Here is a 13,958-nt window from a genome sequence, read left to right on the forward strand (position 1 = left end):
GCCGAAGGCTCAAATGTAGTCAACCGAACCTTAGTTAGGTTTAAGTACACAGCAGTGACAAGTGAGACTACTCGGACAAATACGTTAGGCGCTTCAACCAAGAACCTCAAAAACTTCAAACGTTCTTCTTGGGTATGATTATTTCCTTCATTTTTATTACATATATGTATGCATATATGTATGTATGTATCAGTTTATGTTTGTTTCATTAATGGGTTGTTGCTCAAATTCTTGATTAAATATTTTTTTCCTGTTTATGTATATAGATATGTAGTTTGTATGTGTTTGGCTTTGGCTTTGTTTTTTTTTTTTTTTTTTAGCTTCTGTGCAGTATTTTAGGTGGCTTTGTTTCTGGGTTTTTGATTTTAGTGGTAGAACTTAATTTTTTAAAATTAATTTTAATGGCTTGGGCTTGTTTAGCAATATGTGGTGACTATTTTTTTTTTGATTTAGTTAGGTGATTGGTGAGGCTACATGAGTGTGATTAGGGGAATTGCTTTTTCCGATGTTCTTGCTGAGTGATGGAGCACCATTTTTCTCTTTTTGTGTATAGGATTGGAATTTGGGGTCCTAAGAAAGCAAGTACTTGTAAAAGGGTTTTATATTTGTTTTTAAAGCGGTTCTTTCGCATTTGCTTAATGAAGAACACATGTTGCAGTTCATTGTCATGGTTTTAGTTTGTGGTGGTCATATAGTTTGGGAGCATAATTTTAGAATTACTTAACTGTTAAGGGTGGACCTAAGGTTTACATCATGAGAGTCTAGGCTGGGTATGCTGTTTGTTTCTCTTTCCTTGTGTGCAGTTGTCTTGTGTTGTAGTCTTTTAGGTCTTTTTTTCTTCATGGTTATTTACTGGTAATAATTTCATTATCGGGCAGCTCTTTTAGCTTGTTTAAATTATTGGCGGTTATGTACACTTCGTTTACTTGGTTAAAATTTTAAATTTCATTATGTTAAGTAGTAAAATTTGAGAGCTTTATATTAAACATACAAATCAAACAATTAACGAGTCATCACTCATCTCCTTTTAGTTTTGGCAAGGGCATGAATTTTCGTGAGCTTTTATCTTTTATACTCCGGGAACAACTGCTGCAAGGTTGGGTTGGCTAACAGAAATCTATTCTATAGCCTCCAAATTTATTTATTTTTTCTCTGCGCTTCACCTTGATCATAATTTGGGATTATAGAAAGTATGCAAGGCTCCTGCCAGTTCTCTACATTTTGAAATTACTAGTGTTGATCATGCCATATTGCTGTAAAAGTAAACTTTGCTCAGGAACAATTTCTTCTCCTCTTATTGTATAGTGTTTCTTTTTGCAGCTAACCAATCATGTTGCATATAAAAACTCCGAAGACAGGAAGAGCCAGAAGAGAGCTAAAAAAAATTGCTCCTAAACTTGTAAGTTCTAACTGTCCCAGTAATAATTTGAGTGCATCTTTGTATGATGAAGTAATTACAGGTGCTACATAATATTGGTATCTAAGTGTAAAATAATGGTTGCAGGTTGAAACTGGGAAGAAAACACTGATACTTCACGGGACAAAAACTAGCAATGTAATAAATTCTGTGCTGACTGAAATTTATCATTTGAAAAAGGATAATGCTGTTAAATATACCAAGAGGAATGACAATATTAGACCATTTGAAAGCGGCGGTGAAACATCACTAGAGTTTTACTCTCTTAAAACTGATTGCAGTCTCTTCGTGGTAAGCCCAAACATAAGGGATTCTTTATTATATATGATTAATGTTTTATTACATTTTATATAAAGTGTTAGTCTCTTGATGACCTAAAAGAATATAATGACCTCTTAGGTTCAAATTCCGCACTCAAGCTTCTATTAAAAATTATGAAAAAGTATATCGTTTCATAGTTTAGAATTCTTGGTTTAACTGTGATTATTGGAGCATTTGAACAAAAGACAATGTTCTGCAGTGCTCAGAATATTTTTTATTACTAAAAACAGTTGTGTATGACGTGATCAAGTTGGTGGGTGGAGTGTTCTTTGTTTGTATTCATTAGATTGGCTGCTCTTGTTGTAGTTAGTATTCAATTTCAATAGAGCTACCTATTTAGTAAAGTTAAAAAATTTAACAGTTTTTGGCAAACTACATGTAAATTAGTTTAATATATATTAAATTGTTATTAATACAAAATAAGTGGATTTCTATTAATTGTTATTAATACAAAGTAAGTGGATTTCTAAATGTTGGAGGTTTGTAGTTGGAGACACAACAGAGACTATACCAATATAGTTGTTACTTGTTAGTTGAGTACTGTTATGGTTGATGTTTCACAATTTATTTTAAAAGAGGTTTGCCGTGGCTAGGTTAAACTGGGTGGATAGATAGATGAAGAATTCATATAAAATAAAAAAGTGCTTTTTGAGTCACAATTACTTTATTAGATATGAAAGGGTGTAATATCAAGATCAGTTTTATATAATAGTTAAAGAGGTTAAGATGTCTTCATCTAGTTCATATCCATCTGTCCTCCAATGATGTCCAGAGTTCGAAAGCAAAGCTAATCACATAGTTATACAAATCTGTCTTTTGAATTTTTTTCTAATTTTTCATTATTTCCAAACACATTTTTGAGGTTATTATAATGTTTGATGTTTCTTAGTTCCTTGCAGACCTTTGAACTTATGGAAGGACTAGCCGTATTTGAATAAATGATCTATAATCTTACTGTTGAAAAAATTATTAATCCCTTTGTCAACGTATTATTTGTAGTTTAATAACTGAGATATCTATCATATGTCTTGTTCCTGGTTTCTGCAGTATGGTTCTCACTCAAAAAAACGGCCTGATAACCTTGTTATAGGCCGCACTTATGACCACCACATATATGATCTTGTCGAGGTTGGGGTTGAAAATTTCAAAAGCATGCAATCATTCTCGTATGATAAGAGATTCGCTCCTCTCATCGGGTCAAAACCTTTCTTTGCTTTTATTGGGGAAGGATTTGAAAACATTGAAGAACTGAAACATATTAAGGAAGTTTTGCTAGATCTGTTCCATGGACAGGTGCTCTTTTTTCGGCCCAAAATATTTATATCTTGCTTTCCTGTATGTGCTGTAAGCAACATTAATGTCATGCTTTTTAATTTAGGCTGTGACAAATTTAAACCTTGCTGGCCTAGACCGGGTTTATGTGTGTACAGCCGTGTCTTCAAATAAGGTTTTTTTCACTCATTGTGCACTGCGTATGAAGAAGTCTGGTACCATAGTGCCAAGGATGGAGTTGGTAGAAGTTGGTCCATCCATGGATTTGGTTATCAGAAGGCATCGTCTTGCTGACGAAAGCCTAAGAAAACAATCCATGAAAACAGCTCCTGAATTGAAAATGAGAAAGGTTTGACCTTAATTTTCTTCTTAATGATGCTCGCCTTTTTCTCCATGCCCCAACCCCTTTTACCTTACTTTTGTTTTGTTTCTTTATCTTAATCAGGAGAAAAATGTTAGCCGTGATGTTATTGAAGGCAAAATCGGAAAAGTTTATATTCCGGATCAACAGGTGAGATAAATATCAATCTATTAGAGATTCATTCATATATAAGATGCTCATATTTGATTTGTCAAGGGCGATAACATGTCTTTCAAATTCTGTTTCTTCCTTTTTTTAATTTTTATTTGTGTCTATAGGTTGGAAGCGTGCCCTTGCCTAACAAATCCAAAGGATTAAAAAGGGAGCGCCGCGAAGCAAAGACAAAAGGTGAAGGAAAGACACATGTTGATAAGAAGCCCAAGCAACAAGATTCTTAATTCTCTGCTGGCATATCGTACTTATTGTTCTCTTGTTCCTGAAACATGATTATAGCTTAATAGTTATTGAAACATCCATTTTTTTGTATCGATTTTGTTGTTCTGGATACACACTTTAGTTATGGCATACTTTTCAGTTTTGATAGATAGATAATGTGTGGTGCGCAGCAATACAATGAAATGGGAATCAGGTGCTTTATGCATCCTCCTACAAGTCACAAAAATGATCAACTAAGGAAAGTAGAATGTGGTGAAGACCATTAATTTAACATAATAGAACAGGGAATCTTTTAATTCTTTTTCGTTCAATCCCCTTGTAGCCACAGGAGAGGTTGGAATATCATAATTCGTAAGATTCACAGTGAGTATTAAGATTACAGTTTATAACCTCAAAACAGGTTATATACAGTAATGAATAGGAGGAATTTGTCCCTGCATAGCACAGAAAAAAGTAGGGATTTGAACAATGGAATCATATCGCAGGCTTGCTGCATCGCAAACTGCCAAGTCCAATTTCCGCAGCCTAGGAATAACTCCATTCCTCACAGCAGAGTAGAGTGCAATGCCTTAGAGTGGAAACTAAGAAACCTTGCAGCAAAGTAGAGTAAGTAATTTGTAATGCCTTGAATGGAATCTAAGAAACCGATAACGTTTGCAAGGAGGAATAAGCAAGGCGAAATAGTAAATTCAAGAAGGCAGGTCAAAAAATTTAAGCAAAGGGGTAAAATGGGGAGAAGGAAGAAAGTAGTGTCAGAAAAAAGGTAAGCTGTTAGGGTTGAGTTATTGAGTGGATTGTATAGCTACAGGACCTATCCGATCCAGGGTTTTCTTAGCGGATATGATTTTGTTAAAAAAATTCGATTTGAAATTCGATCGGATAAGAAAAGTTCGATAATATATGGATTTAAGCTGACCCGATCTGGTAGAATGTATATATTGTAAAAAATATTTTAATTACAGTAGTTATATTTTAGACTTTAGAGTTGGTACTTTCGGGAATTCTACCATTTTGTGTATTTTCCTTACGAACTTAATTTATGATTTTTTTTTTACAAAAATGTATCTAGCTACTTGCATCATGGTGTCTTATTCAATTTTATCCTTCCCAAACTTAAAGAATCATCAACATGATTTTTTTCCATTCTAAAATGACTTTAATTTGTATTTGTGTTGAAAATTTTATTATTATGCTGAAATTTGTGTTCTAAATATATTATAATTCATTTTTTAGAAAAAATATTATAATTCATTTACTTCATTTTTAAATTCAAATATTTGTTCAATTTTTAAAAGACTTTCAAATCTAAGTAAAAAAAAGCAGAAAAAGTTAAATAGATATGATCATGCATCTGGATATGGATCAACTTATCAAAAATCGGGTCCCGGTCTGATCCGAATCCGATAAAATAAATAGATATAGATATGAATTTAGACCGATGGGATCCGGCCTACCACAAACCATATCTTAACAGCTTCCACCCTGCCTGTCTCTAGTCTTGTACATCCTTTCCCTTCAAGCCACATCAAACTACCATGAATTACTAACATAAAAATGTGTATGAATTACCAACATAAAAATGTCTCTAGTAACATCTTATATAATCTTTATAACAGTCTACAATGGGTGATGGGTGGTGAATTATTAAAAGCAAGCTATATATAAGTAGAAGGTGGTGAAGAAGAAAAAGATGATGTCCATCACTTTCATCCCCACTTGAAGGTCAAAGTGTCCAGCACTTATAATCAAAGATAAAATGAAAAGAGTCATGCAACTTCTGATGATAATGCTGCGTTTTGACTAATCCCTGCCACCACTGCAAGCTAGTCGAAAAATCGATCATCTCCATCGAATTTGTCAAGTCCACTATATATTTCCTCGTCGTGAATTAAATTATTGTCCTCGTTGTAATCATCCTCGTCCACGTCCACCATGTCAGTGTCGTCGACTGTATTGTCAGGATTATTCTCATACCGAACTGAAGAAGGAGAGAATGTGAGGGCGGAGTGGGGGGAGGTTGATGGTGAGAAGTTGGGAGCCACAGAGGTGGACTCGGAGGAAGTTGCAGTTGATTTGATTATGTTGTTCAGCGCTGCTGCAGCGGAGAATTTGCTGCGGGTGCTGCCAGCCAGAGAACTCCTGTGAGTTGGACGTGGATGCGCGTGTTCTCCAGTGTACGATACTATAAAAATGGTGGCATCTGTTGGACTCCCCTCTACTTGTTTCCTTGCTGGACACCCTTTCAATGTGCTGCACCTGTAATAGTTCCTACCCGAAAAAAAAAATATTTTGGTTAAGGTTAATTGCAAAATTTAACAAGTCCGCAAAATGCAGTTATTCAGGGATGGATAGGGTAATGAAACCTGGGATAAGGGGAGCCTTTGATGGGTTTTTGACCATATTTCCGCCATGCCCAAGTATCGCCTGATAATTCTTCTTGTGTCATCTGATATACCATCTTCAGATGCTGGTTTTTCCTGAGAAAGGTGGTAAAGAAACTCAATGTTAGTGATCTAGATGCATAACAGGCCTTTTCAAAGCTGCTAATATGATTATTTTTTTCAGATGTCAGAATAAGTAGTTAAGTAGTACCTTCTTCGAGATCGTATGGTAGAGCTAGAAGGATTTGAGATGGGCAAAGTGAAGGTATTGGACTGTGGCTCCTGTTGTGGAGGATAATTCATAACCTGTTCATTTTCGAATTCTGCATTAAAATTGGAGAATGGCTGATGAATTTCTTCGAGGCCATAGTCTGCGGTAGTGTTCTGCAGACCATAAGTTAACGGATCAGTAAAATCATCATTTTGGAAGGAGAATTGATCAGCGAAAGGCTGTTCCTTCTCCTCCTGCTCGTCCTCCATGCGATTTTGATCAACGACAGAGGCGGAGGTAGTGCAGCTTCTCACCACTGCATACAAATCCCAGTCCCCATCCGACATTGTAACATATGTGAATAGAAACTTGATTGTGAGCTCTCTGTTCTGAGACAGCTGCTAAAAGGAAACCAAGGGCTGACTTTTGAAATGGAAGGAGAAGAGAATTGAGGTGGAGCACTAAGGAGGATTTGTTAAATGCAAATATATATACATAAACAAGTCAATAACTCTTACTGTGGAGAAACAGAGTCATGATTGAATCAATGAAGCAAGTGGGTGCTTTAGATTGTGTGTTTGGATATGATTACAAAAATAAACTAAGCTTTTCATTTCCTTTGCCATTGACTTGGGAAAATGTCAAAGGTGGAACCACTTGATCATCTTAACCATTCCTAGCTGTTGCAAAACATGACCATTAGTTACAGTCACAGCCTAAACATACACACCCTAGTCTGTTTTCGTCTCTACCTGACGGAACCAGGATTTCGAAATACTCGGGACTTACATGATAAATCATCAAATTTTGGAGTTCAGCCAGGGCTTAAAAACCGAAGTCTTACCGATTTTAACCATATATCACGGCTTATGAATAAAATCCTCTGCCAATCTTCGACGTTCGGGGCTGTAGGCTTGGTTGACCCCTTGTGTGGGAGAGTGACCACCACAGGGGTTGGTTTCAAAATCTCAAACATGTCCCATCCGTGTTGCTGTAGGGGCACTGGCCCCCCATATTCTTTGAATCCTCAAATATACGTGGGGTTATAAACTCAGCACGTCTGTGAACCAAGAAAGAATATATACCACTTTTTGTGATCCAAGTGATACACTAGTTGTGGTCTCAAAACATTTCTCATTCCACTTCATTTATCATCTAGAGGCGTAGCCGGCCAATGAACACATCGTTTCAGATCGCTAACGCATGATCACGAAAGAAAAAGGTTCCGAAAAGAGTGTTTCTTAGTATCGCGAAATGATTAGTAATAAGAAACCGATAGGCTTAAGTGACAGGACTGCTACTAATTGGAGCATTCTCTTGTGCTTGAGAAATCTCCATCTCTGAATCTGCTGGTCAGTTGATCCGTTAAAAGACAGGATGCTGACAAGACCTGAAATTCCTTGGCCTTTCTCATCTGACAGGATGAAAGAAAGATTTGACAGTAACTAATGGCTTGATTTGACTCTGTAATCATAACCATCATTCCTCGATTTGTCTTTGTACTCATAGTCCTTATCCCTCGAATTCTTCTATCAAAGTAACTCAACATAAATGGTCTCCTACAAATTCGGAAACAATCCTCCATAATCCTACCAGCCTCTTATAAGGAGTACATGTAAAGTCTGCGTAAATCATACCCCCAGACTTCACTTTTGTTTAGTCTGGAATTGATAAATGAAACTCGTCTATGAACTTACAATGAGCTCCTAAAGTCTGTTCTATAATCCATACGCATCAACAAGAAAGAGAATAGAGGTGGGTTTGGTAAATTGGCACGATGAAGTGGTGGGTGGGGGTTCTTTTGTGCGAGAGTGTGTGTGTGGGGGGGGGGGGGGGGGGGGGGGGGGGGGATCACAATGAGGCATACAGATATATCAAACACAAGTGATGGTGCAATACAGATGCCTTTCTCACCTAGAAACCTTTTCTTAAATGTTTTCCAGCTTCTACCAGCCCATCTTCACTCCTAAGGTCATCCGCTTGATGTGCTCGCATAAACATATAAGGTCGGCATATAGAACTGGCAGCATCAGATTATCTGCTAGGATCATAGCTAATACCTATACAATATATACTGAACATCAGCAGCATATACAGTCCATCTCCGAGATGAACCAGCTGCAAAGGCTTAGCTATAACCTTTTCATCAGCCAAGAACATTACCATCGAGTGTCTGGATCACTCTGGCAGAGTGTCAGAAACCATTGAAGTTCAGTTGTCAGTCTAAATCACTAGCCATGTTTCAGAAACAGCTATCTGAATGGAAGATTAAATCAAATGTAACTCCACTTCGTAACAATGATCAACTCTAGATTTATACACATAAGAGAACATTTTAATCAACTTTCATGTGTATAAATATACGTGTGAGAGAGGGTTCACAAAAAATGTGATATGATATCAAAAATTTGTTTTCTAAGATGAATTAGGGAAAGCAGAAGTTGCAAAATAGATAAACTTAATCACCACTAATTATTAAACACCTCATAGAGCAGAAGGCTGTGTTTTCTGAGAAATTTGTGAAACACCTACTCGTATAGTCCCAGACCGCCACGTAATCCTAGTGGACCTGGTTGGCTAGTTGATTTCAACCCCAACTGGCAATCAACAGACCATTTAATCGTCAAGAATCCTGCTTCACTACTAATTTTTGGGTTCAAAGACATCTTCAACGACTCAACAAGCATATGAAACACAGCGACTCTAAAAATTAACATTTCAGACACCATTGAGAACAGTGGATTTTGGCAGTACTTTCTCATAAAAAAAAAACACATGCTGCTTGCTAGGCTTCATGGCATCTAGAGCTTACTAGCAGGAAGGTGTTGTAAACATCTGGAACACCTTGAGATCAATACAAAAGAGCATCTACTAGTGCTACGACAAAAAGGGTTAATACAAAATGAAAATTTGATAAGTAAGATTGTAACATTCCTATGCCTCTGCCATGGCATGCAGACGTGCTACTCATAACAGAATAGTGTTTTGGCAGAATGCAGATGATAATCAGCCATTTCAAGGCATGGCTGTGAATACACTTGTAAGTTTTATATTGATAACAGCCAGGTGCTGCTACATGTGACTAACAGCTAATTTTCCAAATACACATGGTTTATTCTGTGTGAATAATATTGCAGTATGTTGATGACTGATTTTTGCATTTATGCAAAGATAATAAAACAATATACAGGGGGTGTCTACATAGCTAAACGTATGAAAGTAGCAGGTTATTTTATCGTAACAAAACATGACATATATTCCAAAGCAGCTAATTGTCTAATGTTAATCAAGAAGGATCAATAAAGTCACCATGTTTAAATGCAGATGATTCGACAACCCCGTGTTCATTAAGGTTATCACTAGGTTTGTTTAAACTAACATCAGTACTTTCACATGATTCAGGCAAAGTCTCGCGAATTTCCACATCCGCTTTGATTACAGGATTCCTAACATACCTAGATCGATTGATAGGCTTCGATCTGATTTTCACACGCTTCCCCTCGATATAACGGAATTCCTTCTTCGGAGGAGGATATTTCTTCTTCAATTTCTGATACTTGTCCATCATATTAAGCTTCTGAAATACATCTCCAACCATTGCAATAACTGATACAGTAGGTTTCACACCAAGCTCATCCATATCAGCAAAAACCTGTCAAGTAAATCATTCACTAAATAAGAGCTTGTGCAGTAAAACGAAGATTGCCTTTCAGTAATCAAGTTAATTTCAGACCAACTAATATTAGTATAATAAGCTAAAGGCACAACATTTGAAAAATAAAATATGTCAGTGCAATATATTATAGAATAATTAAAAGTATATCCAACTAAGAAGGATCAAGATTTAATCAAAGGATCTGCGAGGGGACATAAAATGACATAAGTTTAAAAATCAAATGTGAGCCGTCTTTATTTGTTGCTAAGCTTAATAGTGGGGTCTCTAATCCAATTGTCAGGGACACCATATTATTCTTAAACAGCTCAAGTCAGCTCATCATCCAGTATATTTATTGAGACGATTTTGTCATAAAAATTTACTATTATATAAATCTAGGCAGAAATAGGATCGGTATATACCAAAAACATAGTCCCTAAAGCTGAAATGCAGTTATGTCTGTAAACTATTTCAACCAGAGAGTCTAATCTACATTATTAGAATTTGGTCAATGAACTTGCTAGCTCAGTTGCTCTTAATTAATTAGAAATACATTATTTGAACCAGAATTTATTCAAAATGCATTTTACAACCATTACAATGACCATATAATATTTATATAAACAGATATATTGTACTTGTCTTTTTAAGTTTAGAGATATCATCAAAGAGTAATAATAAGTAGAGATATCACATTCTAATAGAAAACGCAATATGTTTGTATGTTTTTTGTGCTATAACAACACAGTTGTGTTGTACTCTCATGATTTGTAATGCGTCTTAGGCTCCTAGTTTAGAATTATTGGCCACTTCATGACTGAAAACATGGGCAACACCTGAAGGCATGACTTATCTCACTTCTTCCAGGAAGGATATGTAATTATAGTATTTAAGCTGGCATTAAAGTACCTCAAACATCTTATCATACATTTCCCTCGTGTAGTAAATAGAGATCATTTTATCGAAGAAATTACGAGGCATGCTTTCCAAATTTTCAGCAAATAACTTTTGCCATAGTTCTTCAGCTTCCTCAAGTCTCCCGTCTTCTGCCAAAGCATTTAGCAGCATATAATAGCTCCCCATTGTTCTTCCTTGACCTTTGCTTAGCATCCACTTTGTCACCTACATACCATATATGAACAGGGATTATTCACCATTAGTTCCTCATCACCGAAGATTACTCAAAAGTTTTTGAAATATAAATACCTGAATTATCCTTTTCCATTCTTTTTCATTCTCAAGAGCCTTCAAAGCCTTTTTCACTGTAATTAAGGGAAATTCCAACTCCCATGCAATAAAAGAATCAAGGGCCCCATATACTTCTTCTTTGACATTTGATAGCTCTTTAATCTATATAAGATATTACATCAATAAAGCGCAATCAGTTTGATTTTAAATATAGATCTATAGATTATTTAAGTAGTTCCCAGTCAGCATCATAGTCAGAATAATTCAAAACTTAAGAAATTCTTCAGACACTAGAACTCAAACTCAAAACTAAACTCATACTAGCAGGACTGCAGGAGAGCGCATATATTTTCTCACAAACATAAGCAAAGGCTGCAAAAGACTCACAGTGTCGACGAGCTTTAACGACTTAGAAATGGTCCCTATTCTTGGCTTGGTTTTCCATACTCGAGGATACCTTTGTCGAGGACCTTTTGCAGCACATACCTAGAAATCAAGGCAATTTATAAACAAAGAAGCATCTTAAGAAATTACTCCCTCCGTCCCCCTCATTTGTTTACATTGGGGGACGGGGGCTCGACACGCATTCTAATGCTCTCGTAAAACGTAGTTCGATAAATTATTTTGAACTTTTTTTCTTCTGAATAAAAATTTGATGTTTAAATTTTTATATAAAAAAGAAAAATTTTAAAAATAAATTAAAGAACTATGTTTTATGTGCGCCTTAAAATGCGTGTCGAGCAGTGTGAAAAAACTATAAAGAAATGAGAGAGACAGAGGGAGTACAAGGCAACAAAACCACGATTATAAACAAAGAATCATCTTAAGAAATTACTCCCTCCGTCCCCCTCATTTGTTTACATTGGGGGACGGGGGCTCGACACGCATTCTAATGCTCTCGTAAAACGTAGTTCGATAAATTATTTTGAACTTTTTTTTCTTCTGAATAAAAATTTGATGTTTAAATTTTTATATAAAAAAGAAAAATTTTAAAAATAAATTAAAGAACTATGTTTTATATGCGCCTTAAAATGCGTGTCGAGCAGTGTGAAAAAACTATAAAGAAATGAGAGGGACAGAGGGAGTACAAGGCAACAGAACCACGATTTAATATGCGAAATGAAAATATACATATCATTTGAATCCTGTGAATAGGAAAGAGAAGACAAAATTCCTCAACCAAAAATACTTTATATTCAGGTTAAAGATTATAAGTACAACAACCATTTTAGAAATCAATTTCAGCTTAGCTGCCCCTTAAAGTTCTTCACAATCAAAGCGGAAGACAATTTTTTCTTTTCACGTTCTACCTATTACTATTTCCTTGTTATAAAACAGTGGGCAAGGATTGCTTCGAAACAATTCAAACTAAATAATTCATAGACCAGCAACATGATAAAGTGCAAATCAAATCTTAAGCATTTATAATAATATATAAAGACGTAGCAGGTCATTTTCTATCTCATAAGATGCTTTTGTTGTCACACTAAGCTTTATGCTGCAAAGTGAAAAAATTAGAAGGTAAATGCCACCATTCCGCTAAGTGATTCAACTGGGGAACCAAGGCTCGAAAATAAAACGTCTTCCCACTACAGTTAAGCACAAATACAGAGCCCTAATATATCAAGTAAACACAGGTCTATGTCTATCAAGCACAAAACCATTAAATTTCACATCACGATACATACCAACATTTTTAACTAAAATCCCAAAAAAAACTGCAAAAATTCGGCTCAACTCACCACAACCGGGCTACCAAACCTCCTGCAGAACTGAACTGATTCCAATCTTTTAGCGAATACCGCTGGAAAATGTCTCAAACTCAGCATTCTGAGTACAATCAAGCAGAAAATAAATTAACATTTCACACAAAAACTCCAGAAAGTAACCAAAACAAATCAACTAAAAATAGCATAACAGACATAAATCGAATACTCAATTCTTAAATAAAAACAGTGACATGTGCATACAAACCCTAACAATAAGAATATAATTACATACATACCGGCGATTAGATATAGAAACCGGGGGTATTACACTGTCTGCTTCACAGAGCACTAACGATAAATAAATTTCACAGCTTTATCTTTTAAGGGCAGGGGTAGTTTAGACTTTTAATCGTTTTTTAAGACCACGTTTGGCTAGAAGATAGAAAGTTTGCATAATCTTATTTAACGGATGCAACACAAAATGCTGGTGATCCAGTCGGCAATGACCGTCCGATTAGTCGCCTGTGGCTTCGGCTTTGTCTCCGGCCGGTTCTCTCACCCCGGCAGCTTCAGGTGATGTGCTCAAGAGTCTGGGGGTAGTTTGATTTGCGGAGCGCGGTTAGAACGAAGAATCGGGTTAGTGATACGGGGTTATGATATCATTTCGCATTTCTCATTATATCATGTGTTTGGTTGAAGAATTGGTGTACGGGGTTATGATATCATTTTTCATGATATCATGTGTTTGGTTGAGAATATATCTGTTTAATTTAAAATTTTATTATGTTATTGATTAGATTAAATTATTTTAGTGGATAAAAAGTTATAAATATTTTTATTATTATTAATAATATTTATTTGTACATTAAATATTTTTTTTGTTATTATTAATATTTTTTAAAAAAATAGAAAAATAACATTCATAATGATACCCATACTACCATCTAGTACCCACCTCTTGCTTTGGGTTTCGAAAACACATAATCTCGAAGTTTCAAGTAGAATAAAAAAAATCCAAACAAACATAAGATATGGATTTGGTTGATT

At 35.6% G+C, this 13,958-nt stretch overlaps 3 protein-coding genes across 5 annotated transcripts; 1 reads left to right on the forward strand and 2 right to left on the reverse strand.

Annotated features, from left to right (window-relative positions):
- Positions 1-3,914, forward strand: LOC108211246 (ribosome production factor 2 homolog). Its single transcript, XM_017382790.2, has 7 exons — positions 1-132; positions 1,321-1,399; positions 1,505-1,708; positions 2,786-3,031; positions 3,117-3,359; positions 3,456-3,521; positions 3,650-3,914. The coding sequence occupies exons 2-7, from the start codon at positions 1,331-1,333 to the stop codon at positions 3,767-3,769; spliced, it is 948 nt and encodes a 315-aa protein (XP_017238279.1). The 5' UTR covers positions 1-132; positions 1,321-1,330; the 3' UTR covers positions 3,770-3,914.
- Positions 3,915-5,168: 1,254 nt separating this feature from the next.
- On the reverse strand, positions 5,169-8,736 carry LOC108213302 (probable WRKY transcription factor 27). Of its 3 annotated transcripts, XM_064088859.1 has the most exons (5): positions 8,523-8,736; positions 8,274-8,419; positions 6,360-7,918; positions 6,131-6,244; positions 5,169-6,035 (listed from the first exon to the last, which is right to left on the reverse strand). In XM_064088859.1, exons 3-5 carry the CDS (start codon positions 6,704-6,706, stop codon positions 5,591-5,593), a joined length of 906 nt encoding a protein of 301 aa, XP_063944929.1. In that variant the 5' UTR covers positions 6,707-7,918; positions 8,274-8,419; positions 8,523-8,736; the 3' UTR covers positions 5,169-5,590. The 3 variants fall into 3 exon arrangements, with proteins under 3 accessions (XP_063944929.1, XP_063944930.1, XP_017240573.1); XM_064088860.1 differs by having other exon boundaries at positions 6,360-6,757; positions 8,274-8,736; XM_017385084.2 differs by having other exon boundaries at positions 8,274-8,736.
- Positions 8,737-9,612: 876 nt separating this feature from the next.
- On the reverse strand, positions 9,613-13,357 carry LOC108211216 (pentatricopeptide repeat-containing protein At4g21190). Its single transcript, XM_017382755.2, has 6 exons — positions 13,208-13,357; positions 12,945-13,032; positions 11,590-11,688; positions 11,221-11,364; positions 10,924-11,136; positions 9,613-10,011 (listed from the first exon to the last, which is right to left on the reverse strand). The coding sequence occupies exons 2-6, from the start codon at positions 13,029-13,031 to the stop codon at positions 9,646-9,648; spliced, it is 909 nt and encodes a 302-aa protein (XP_017238244.1). The 5' UTR covers position 13,032; positions 13,208-13,357; the 3' UTR covers positions 9,613-9,645.
- Between the last annotated feature and the right edge of the window lie 601 nt (positions 13,358-13,958).

This window comes from Daucus carota, chromosome 3, assembly GCF_001625215.2.
Source record: "Daucus carota subsp. sativus chromosome 3, DH1 v3.0, whole genome shotgun sequence".
NCBI classification, from domain to species: Eukaryota; Viridiplantae; Streptophyta; class Magnoliopsida; order Apiales; family Apiaceae; genus Daucus; species Daucus carota.

Excerpts from the sequence above, each read along its gene's own strand:
- LOC108211246 (XM_017382790.2), top strand. The coding sequence starts at position 1,331 with ATGTTGCATATAAAAACTCCGAAGACAGGAAGAGCCAGAAGAGAGCTA. Across the intron at positions 1,709-2,785 it reads CTGATTGCAGTCTCTTCGTG|TATGGTTCTCACTCAAAAAA; the intron begins GTAAGCCCAAAC and ends TGGTTTCTGCAG. Across the intron at positions 3,360-3,455 it reads CTGAATTGAAAATGAGAAAG|GAGAAAAATGTTAGCCGTGA; the intron begins GTTTGACCTTAA and ends TATCTTAATCAG.
- LOC108213302 (XM_064088859.1), bottom strand. The coding sequence starts at position 6,706 with ATGTCGGATGGGGACTGGGATTTGTATGCAGTGGTGAGAAGCTGCACT. Across the intron at positions 6,245-6,359 it reads ACCATACGATCTCGAAGAAG|GAAAAACCAGCATCTGAAGA; the intron begins GTACTACTTAAC and ends CACCTTTCTCAG. Across the intron at positions 6,036-6,130 it reads AAAGGCTCCCCTTATCCCAG|GAACTATTACAGGTGCAGCA; the intron begins GTTTCATTACCC and ends TTTTTCGGGTAG.
- LOC108211216 (XM_017382755.2), bottom strand. The coding sequence starts at position 13,031 with ATGCTGAGTTTGAGACATTTTCCAGCGGTATTCGCTAAAAGATTGGAA. Across the intron at positions 11,137-11,220 it reads AATGGAAAAGGATAATTCAG|GTGACAAAGTGGATGCTAAG; the intron begins GTATTTATATTT and ends TATGGTATGTAG. Across the intron at positions 10,012-10,923 it reads TGTATGATAAGATGTTTGAG|GTTTTTGCTGATATGGATGA; the intron begins GTACTTTAATGC and ends TTTACTTGACAG.